Consider the following 9,457-nt stretch of genomic DNA (forward strand, 5'->3'; position numbering starts at 1 on the left):
GCCTAACTGCCATCAGCTGTGCAAACCAGCGTTTTCTCTATATTAGGCTACTTCTCAGGGAACACTTTCATTTATCTATCATTGCTTTGAGCTCTTGGGCTTGAAAGCTGGGCTTTTAGATTCTGGTGGTTTCTCTTGATCAGCACCATCTGGCCAGTTTTTTTTTTTTGAGGAAGGATGACTATGCTGCTTGGAATTTGGTGAGATGGGGTTGGTTTATTATCAGAGTGCAGTTATTTAGGGAAATTGATGCAATTTCTGCATACAATTTATATAATTTACATTGGAAACAACATAAATGTGGTTTTATCAAGGGTTTGGCTAGTAACCGAATACAAAAAAAGCTAGTAATTCTCTGCAGTAAGCCTATGTGACAACATGGTAGGACTTGATCATATTGGTTACATTTTGTAAAACAAAACTGTTATCCTCAAAGCATTCTACTTTATAAAACAAAAGTACTTTGGAAAAAATAAATTTCTTAATTTAATCCCAGGGCCTATTTCTTATAGGATTTCATGGTTGTTCATGCTTGTGGATTCAGCACAGAAGCAGTTTGACGTGGTGCCCGCTCCACAGATGTTAAATGTGGTACCGTCACAAAACATCAACCAAAGTGTGTAATCTTGCTGTATTGTCAAATTTGACCAGTCATTCCTGTTGCTTTGACGTGTCCCTCAATCTACACTTTTTTTTTTAAAGGATCAGGCCTGAAGACTGAGTGTCTGGGAAGTTTTTTCAAGCTGACTGTGGATAAATCTTTAGCTCTTGGAAGTCGGTTGGAATTTGATGCCATCAGTACGTTTCTGGCAATGTTATATCGTGTTTTGAGTACTGTTTTTTTTTTTGGCTCGTCTTGACCTTAAGCATTACTTTTCAGATGGCTCACAGATCGAAGCTTTGACTCCAAGCTTGTCAGTTAAATGTGGCTTTAGCGTTGACGCTGATCCCTGGGGTAACACCAAAGTCTATGCGTCTCTCCTGAACTGTTTTGCGGGGAATGAGGTATTGTTCAGTGCAAAAGAACTTTCGTAAGCTTTTTTGGTCTTGTTTTCTAAGATGTCAAATAAATGCATCTTGATTTAAAGAAACAAGCAAAGTCACAAAAGACATTTTAGTCGGTTTTGTGAGAAATTTTGCTTTGTTTAGAAGCAGAACATCTGCCAATGGAGTAACAAATGTACGCGGATTAGTTTTCCCATTTTCTTGTTTTAAAAACTTTCCTCCTGACCCCTAAACATATATTTTGATTTAAAATGTTTATTTATAATTTAGTTATTCAAAATAACTAGCTATATGCTTACTGATGATATTTGAGTTTGCAAACTCAATGAGGCAACTGCTTGGGTTTAGGCTGTATTTCATTAAACAAGACTATATGTATATTATATATCCTGATTTAGGCATTTAGATATTTGTACTACAAAACAGTCTTATGAATCCTATCTTGCTTTACAATGATTTAACGGCTGGTTTTGCTTTTAGAACGATGCTGTATTTGATATTGACATGCGTGTCCGGGTGCTTGGTGTCAAAGGAGGCCAAGATGTCTTTGAGGTGGAAAAGACCTGCAACTATGACAATTGGGCTCCTCGTGAAATTCTGTGCGATCGGAATTATATGGAGGTAATTTATTTCAGATTTCAAGGGCTCTGAAGTCTTCAAGTTGCTGAGAGAATTTATGGAATTTCTACCTAGGTTTCCGTTAACCGATTGCCTGGGGACATTACGGCCTTGCAAAGACAGGCTAAGCTTGGCCGTGGACCCATGTTTGATGACCAGTGGACCAACACAGTTTCAGAGGTATTGCGTCAACTATGCCTTTTAAGAACAGTTTACTCCTTTTTTTTCTCAAACCTGCGTAACTGATCTTTTGTGTTCTGCAAGATATTTAAGAAAGCTGGTTACCGAACAATGGGGTAACCATACTCTTCTATTGTATGACCTCAGAACCAATGCAAGTCAACACTGACATTGTTCGGTTAAAAGCAGAATACAATTTGTTCTGCAAAAGAAAAGCTTACAGGTTTAATATGACGAGGGTCAGTAAATAAGATTAGATTAGATTCAACTTTATTGTCATTACACATACAAGTACAGTGTAACGAAATGAAGTTTAGGTCTAACCAGAAGTGCAACTAGCAAGTGCAGAATATACAGTGAATAAATACAGAATACAATATTAGGAAAATACTATACAGTATGTATGTACTATATATACAGATGGCTATATACTATGAACATGTACAGCTAGCTATGAGCGGGTAATAAAACAGTAGTGCAAGTGGCTTAAGTGTGCATGAATTATAGACATCGGTATGAGTTAATGCAGTTAGTAAATGTGCAGCGCAGTAGATGAGTTAATGCAGCTATGAAAGTAGTCCATTAGTGCAAATGAGCATTCAGTATAATATTTCTGGTGTGCAAGAGAGTAGTATAGATACGTTTTCATATTTGTGTGAACTATCCCTTTTACTCTGACAGTAGACATTTTCAACACCACTTGTATTGACAACGGTAATGCTGTGTCATTTGTATGTTACTTAGCTTAAAATGGTCTGCTAAATGAATGTGTCCTAAAATTTGCACTGGTTCTTTACAGGCCATTACCTCCAGATACAACATCTGGAGGATTGTGTTCTTTACTCCTAACCAAAAACCAATGCTGTTGGAGGAAGCACTAAAGGCGGGATATGGAATAACAACGACAGGGTCTCGCTTGGTGATGCGAAGTGGCTATGACATGCCTGAGACCTATGTGGAAAATGTGATTGGTCAAACCCATTCGTTTGGTTTAAATGAACCAATGCTTATCCATATTGACCCAATTATTGGTTTGAGTACCATTTACAAGGTTAATGTATGCCAATTGTTTGACCACTTGTATTTGCCCTTACAGGTGAACGGTGTGCCGATGAAAATATTCAGGGTTACCACCTATTTCAAGAAACAGTGGTCCGTAACAATGTTGGACACCACCGCTGCATGTCCAACTGGTATTCTTGACTTTCATGAGTTCCACTCCATTCAACATGTACAACTTTCTTGAAGGGATAGTTCACCGAAAAATTAACTTGTGCACTCCAGACCTACATGACTGACCTTGGCAGATCACAAAAGATACTCATGAAAGCCGATTATCAAACATTATACAACTTTCATTGTATGGACATCCACTGACGTTTCAAGTGTTGCACAGCAGAAAGCATTCATGGTTTGAACCACATGAGGGTTAAGTGACAATTTGTTGTGAACTGTCCCTTTAACTTTCAGGTGGGCTTGTTTATACCGATGAAATGATCACCTGGAACTTCCCTCTGATTAACCCGCTCATGGATTCTACTGAAACTAAGATCCTCGGGATGTTCATGGGAATAGATGGGAAACAAATCGACTCCGCTCAAATGACTGCAAGAGGCTACTCCTTGATGATAAAAGATGCTGAAGTCGTAATGAAACTACCTGTGGGAGGGCCGGATGGATACTACAAGGTTTGTTTTCTTTGAAAAACGGCCAATAAACCATTCTTGGTCAAACTAATTCTGTGTTGCAGAGCCATGCTGTGAATGGCCAGTACCATATCAGATACAACATTGAGCCGATGCTGGAGTTATTGTGGAGCGAGGGTGGCAAGGATGCTACGAGATACAGGGTTCTCTTCCCGATCAAGACCCCGTTTATGCCTAGACCGCCCCAACTTGTTGACAGTGAGTTTCTTTTATAAAAGCCAAATATTCTGGAACTAGTTACTCTTCTGCTATTGGTTGGGCATGCAGCTTGACCCGCCCCCAAAGTTACCCTACTTAAAGGTGTATGACACTTAGTGGCACCCTGCAGTGAGGCTGTGACTTACAACCAGCAGTTAGCTGCACCCCGCTGCAGTGGCTGACACAGAACTAACATGTTTACGAAATCGTTCTGTGGTGTGTAGATAAAAATGGCTCATTCGAAGAACAAATGTACATAAGGGTCTTCAGAGATGTCCTTGCATAAAGCATCATGTTGAAATTGCACTTCTGTTGCTAGCGCCCAAAAATTACACTAAGCACCTTTAAAAATGCAATTCCTTGTCTTGCTGCTCTTCTTCCTCAGACACTGATGCACAACTGAAGATGTTTGATGTGCTCCTGGGTTCTTTTCTTTACGATGTCGATTTTGTGAACATCACCTTTTCCACCGGTGTTCTCACCGTGGCCGAAGCCACCGCAAGAGGCGTTATCATACAGGAACATCGCTTCCAAAATGGCTCCAAGGCCCTCAGGCTTCAAGTGCCCTTTTCAGATCTGTTTGTGATAAAAACTGTAAGTGTCTAATCATTAGTAGTTTGGTTTATCGACTTGATTGTTGATCCGAGGCCAACTTGCAGCAGGTGGATTTGATCATGACTGTCTATACACTCCCACTCGTCTTTGGTTTTATGATCCTGCCTGAAAACACTCCTTTCTCCTACTCTACCTCTGTTGAAGTGACTCTTCAAGATATCGGTAAGTGTTGCTCATTTGACTATTTCTTAATGAACTGCTTTAACATCCAGACTTGCTCCTCATTCAGTTCTCCCGACTATAAGTGGGAAATGCGATAAGGAAAAGTTCTACGTCCAGATTTCCTTTGGGAGTATGGGCAAGGATGTCACCGTTTTGCTGGGTAAAAGTGACCTGACTCCTGAGCGGAAGGTCGAGTATGGAGTGACGGAGAATGGCACACACATGAGTTTAGCTGTACCTTTCCTGGCCACTGAAGTTGCCTTTGAGGTCAGAATAATACAATTCTGCAAGACTATTTAAGTATAAAACTTTATCTAAATTCTCAAACCCTTGTCTGGCAATATTAGTATGCTTATGAAGAGAAATTTTGGGGTAACTTTGTTTTAGCTAGCAAATGCTTTAATCAAGTGACTTAAGTTGAAAGATTTTACCCATAGATTTTTATCGGCTATTCACATCTTGCGTCTTTTGCGCACGCAAGTTCGTTAATTTAAATGTATACACAAATGGGCTGCATGTACTGCTCCAGTTTTTTTAGGTGCATTTGTGCCACAGATGAAAATCGTTCAATTTCAGATAGCTGTATGACTACCGTGTGTTTTATAAGCGAAATGCGAATCGCCTTTTTTTACACTTGTACTGTTCATTTTAAGAAAACAAAATTTGCTTCAAATAAATGCAACTCTGCACATTTGTACTGGAGATTAAAATATGAATGTAGTGATTTTGCTTGTTATAACTTTGTACTTTGCAGCTGATGTACCCATCATCATTGAGGGCACGGCTTGACGTGTTTGTACAGGAGCCTGTCAACAACTGGAATCTTGGTGACTTTTCGCTGTCTTGCAACTTTCCCATGACAATGACTGGTATGTTTTGGGCTGTACATTTCTCACCAGTTTGCCCCATTGAGATTTTGGCACTTGAGCATGTTTCAGATTGCTTCTGCACCACAAAGTTGTGCTATTGGTTAACTGGTCATCCTAAATGGCTTGCTACACAAATAGCAATGATTCCAGTTTTATGTTTCTAGGGAATTGTTTAAATGAAACTACATCTTCACTTTTTTTCCCATCTAACCAACTTTTCCAGAGTGTTTCAGCAATGGTTCCATGTCAGCGCTGGCTGTAAAGGTTGAATCTGTGACCCAGCTCTCGCCCCGTCAGCTTACCCTCAGAGATCCCTCATGCAAACCCAAATTCAGCAATGACCGCTTTGCCTACTTCACATTTAACGCAAGCAGTTGCGGAACCACTAGAACGGTACATTGGTGACCCTTTGGCTTGTAGGCACATGTGAATGTGACTCTTCTGACGATGTCTTTCCATTAGTTTTATGATGGGGTAATGATGTATCAGAATGAAATCACGTTGAATGACCCACCAGCAGTGTACCAGCAGCCTAAAAAGGTGATGCCTACTCTGGATGCAGAATACCGGTGAGGTTTGTGCGTTTTTAAAATCCATCATGCCCACAGATTGACTTGTACGCTAATAGGCACCTTCTCTTTTTAGAGTGACTGTATCCTGCTTTTACACATTAAATGACACCCAGACGATTGCGTTCTTCACAAAGCCGCGAGAAAGCGAACCTCTTCCAGAAACTGGTTTTGGGGTGCTTAATGTTGTACTGCGACTTGCTTTGGGTATGTCAACTGTTTTGGCTAATAACTTCTGTAGCTCACTGGGTTTTGCAATGAAAATGTTATCCTCTAAAATGTAATGTCTCCCCTGTCACATTGCTTGTTTCTCTTTTCAGATGGCTCTTATAATGAGTTTTATGTAGAGGAGAATTACCCAGTTGTCCAGTACTTGAGGAGTCCTCTGTTCTTTGAGGTGGCGCTGCTTCAGTCCACTGACCCTCAGATAGAGCTCGTCTTGGAAAACTGTTGGGCTACTTTAAGAGATGACCGGAACTCTACTCCAAGATGGGACTTGCTTGTTGATGGGTAAATCTAAATTTGGTCGTGTGACTAATGACCTTTTGCTAAACTTTACCAATCTGAACTTTAAATACTTTAGGGATTTCAAAGCTAATATTTTGCCAGATCCAGCGTCCCAAAGTAAATGGGTTTTGGTTAAATGCCTAAATTAAGGTTTGTGGTTAACAAACCCTCTAAATAGTTACATTTTATTCTGACAAAATGCACCAGTTATATCCAGCTCATGGTTTAAGGCCATATTGTCTTAAAGTGCAGTTGCTAAGTGACTATGATTAATCGTAAGACTTATTTGCGATGCCATTTAAAGCAACATGGGCAAAACTTTGACTCAATCCACATCTTCAGTGTAATTACTTGCCAGGGAACACTATCTTAATAGTGTTTGATCTAGGTGTCAGTCTTGGTGGTGGCGACGTTGACAGCGCTACTGTAGTCTGTTTATAGCCTCATGTTAGCTTTTTACTTCTGCTGATTTTATTTAGGCTTCAGAGCTTACTGCTGATTTTATTTAGGCTTCAGAGATTATTGCATCTTCCTAAAGTCCATTGGAAAAATGCATAGGCTTTCGGTTAAGTGAACCATTGCGGTGTACAGCTAAAGGATGCTTTGCGGCATTACACCTCAATACAGGCAATGTGACTAATGCATCACTGCCCATAAGTAAACCAATGTCACTGGTGGGCTTGCTGTCTGTGTAACATCCTCTGACCAATGACCAGTTTCAAGTGTTTCTGCATCTCATTGACCAATTTGTCTTGACAGCTGCGTGAATCTGGCTGACCTACATGAAACAGTTCTCCATGCTGTGGCTTCTGACCATGTTCAGTTCCCATCTCACGTGAAGCGCTTTGAAATCCAGATGCTTGCTTTCGTGCAGCAGAACGTCATTCTCAAAGATCAGGTAATCCACTCATCCTGAAAGTACATTTAATACTTATCCTTTCACGCATTGTATTTTTCGTTAGCATGGTTCTCCCATGAATATACGTTGCTGCCATGCCCTAATGTGCTCTTTCTCCAGATTTTTGTCCACTGTGATGCTGTGCTTTGTGATATCAATCAGATTGATGCTATCTGCAAGAGACCATGTCCCATTCCATTAAAGACCAATCAAAAAGGTATTCACACCCCACACATTACGAGGCAACACTGCATTTTAAATCGCTTCATGACACTTTTGACGTCCCAATTTGCAACATTGTTGGCACTGTTCACAATTCCAAAACCTTTTTAATTCCTGCCTGTTTCTTGTTCTGTTTCTCCCACAAGTACGAAGAGATGCAGCAAGTGATCGATTGCAGAGAATGCAGCTGTCATCAGGAGAAATCGTACTCTCGCGCTCTTAGTCCATTTTGGTTTTGTCTTAATAAAATCTTTCAAAAAGCCTTCATCTTTCTGATCCTATTTGGCAATATAGCAGTCACTGCAGGTCTACCCCTACTTGGTTTAGTACAAAATCGCTGGTGGCTTATGAAACTTAGTTTATTGTATGTCTTGGACATAAGCAGTACTTTAGCTGTATTAAACTGTACCACTAGGTCATTACGGCAAATAAACAGTGACTTATTTCAGACTTTGGGGAAATATATAGTTCAGAGGACAGTAGCATTAAAGGGCCTAAGTCTGGTAGCTCAAAGCGCTCATTCAATCATGTCATGCGGCTTAGAACTTCAATTGAAATGGAAACCATTAGTTTTAAATCAATAACAATGCTTTACTTTGTTGTTTGGCTAATGTTACTGAATTTACGTTTTCATTGTTTCAAGCTCATTTGGAAAGGCTTGGTGTGTTCAGTGCAAAGGTTGAACTGTTTATTGCACTTGTGTATTGTAGTGTTTAATTTAGTTTGCCCTTCTACACTAGTTATGATGAGAAACGAGCATAAGATTTTTACTTTCTATTGCAGGTAACAAGACCTCTACACTTTATCTTTAGTGTTTATTTCTAATGACAACGGTTTAAATTGATAATCTTGAGCATTCAAAATCAAGCTGCAGTTGGTTCTTTTATTAAAGCCATAAATGCAGCTAAGTTCTTATTTTGGAAATAAACTCTTCATATGTGCTTTTCACGTTCAGCCTTCCAAACAGATGTCTTTGAAAAATCATATCCTAACTGTCAGAGGAAGTGATTGTTCACAAAAAAACAGATGTAGAGGAGATATTAGTCCTTGAAAAGGTGAAGTGTCTGTGTGTGGAGGGAGGAGTCCTTCACACCTGTCTTATCCTTAGTGAAGTGTGGTCTGGGTGTCTAGTCACTTCTACTTCCTATTGCAACTCGCTTAACTTATATTTTTGGCATTATGAACCTGAAAGTGTAAAGTACCGTGCTTTGTTTACATGTTTTTCTGGAACATGTTACTATAGTAGAAAAAGCTAGAAACTGAATGCAGTGACGTTTATGTAAAAAAATGCCACTCGAATACCTGAACGGTTGTTGGTCGGGTCGTATTTTGAATGGTTGCGTAAGTGAAATCATCTTGCATATAATGACCAATTGGAATTTTAGTACTTTCTTATAGGGTCAAGTAGGATAAGATTGTGGGGAGGTTTACAAAGGAAGTCATTAGTGAAAGCTGAATTGAACCCTTTATGTAGCCCGAGACACCCCAGACAACATTTGCCTCTATCGCTGCATGATCATTGCTAAAAGCTTTGGAGATTATACATGTTTTGTCTTAAAAATGCATTTTAAAGTTTGCAACATTTCTTGTTTTTGCTTTTTTGGAAAACTGAGTATTCATCCTGAATGACCCAAACGTTATTTGATATAATCATCTGATGCCGTTTTTTGACAAAGTATGTCTTTGGAATTTTATTGGTGATTATTTCTAAGATTGAAATATTAATATACCTATCTTAGAAATGGTAACATTAAGCTAGTGTTTGTGTCTTTGCATTAACATTGTTTTTCTTTAACACTTTTTTTACGACTAATGCAAAGATTGAATAACTTAGATGAACTACTACTTTTAAAATCTGTATTTATCACAAGTTTTTTTTTTTATCGACTTTTGCAATATAATGATTTC

The 9,457-nt window shown here is 39.2% G+C and overlaps 1 protein-coding gene across 2 annotated transcripts; it reads left to right on the forward strand.

The window, feature by feature from the left end:
• The first annotated feature begins 65 nt into the window (after positions 1-65).
• On the forward strand, positions 66-7,937 carry zpax1 (zona pellucida protein AX 1). Of its 2 annotated transcripts, none has more exons than XM_079474066.1 (21): positions 66-200; positions 513-616; positions 703-798; positions 881-1,005; positions 1,486-1,626; positions 1,699-1,803; positions 2,603-2,767; positions 2,900-2,996; positions 3,274-3,491; positions 3,554-3,707; positions 4,093-4,301; positions 4,367-4,484; positions 4,552-4,751; positions 5,239-5,353; positions 5,577-5,746; positions 5,816-5,922; positions 5,999-6,129; positions 6,243-6,432; positions 7,189-7,327; positions 7,448-7,544; positions 7,696-7,937. In XM_079474066.1, the coding sequence occupies exons 1-21, from the start codon at positions 178-180 to the stop codon at positions 7,770-7,772; spliced, it is 2,781 nt and encodes a 926-aa protein (XP_079330192.1). In that variant the 5' UTR covers positions 66-177; the 3' UTR covers positions 7,773-7,937. The 2 variants fall into 2 exon arrangements, with proteins under 2 accessions (XP_079330192.1, XP_079330193.1); XM_079474067.1 differs by having other exon boundaries at positions 69-200; positions 497-616.
• The last annotated feature ends 1,520 nt before the right edge of the window (positions 7,938-9,457 follow it).

This window comes from Barbatula barbatula, assembly GCF_947034865.1.
Source record: "Barbatula barbatula genome assembly, chromosome: 15".
Classification (NCBI taxonomy): domain Eukaryota; kingdom Metazoa; phylum Chordata; class Actinopteri; order Cypriniformes; family Nemacheilidae; genus Barbatula; species Barbatula barbatula.

Bases quoted from the DNA above. Each gene is read 5' to 3' on its own strand.
- zpax1 (XM_079474066.1), top strand. From the start codon at position 178: ATGACTATGCTGCTTGGAATTTG. The intron at 1,006-1,485 runs GTATTGTTCAGT...TTTTGCTTTTAG, and splicing joins ACTGTTTTGCGGGGAATGAG to AACGATGCTGTATTTGATAT. The intron at 2,768-2,899 runs GTGATTGGTCAA...TTGCCCTTACAG, and splicing joins CTGAGACCTATGTGGAAAAT to GTGAACGGTGTGCCGATGAA.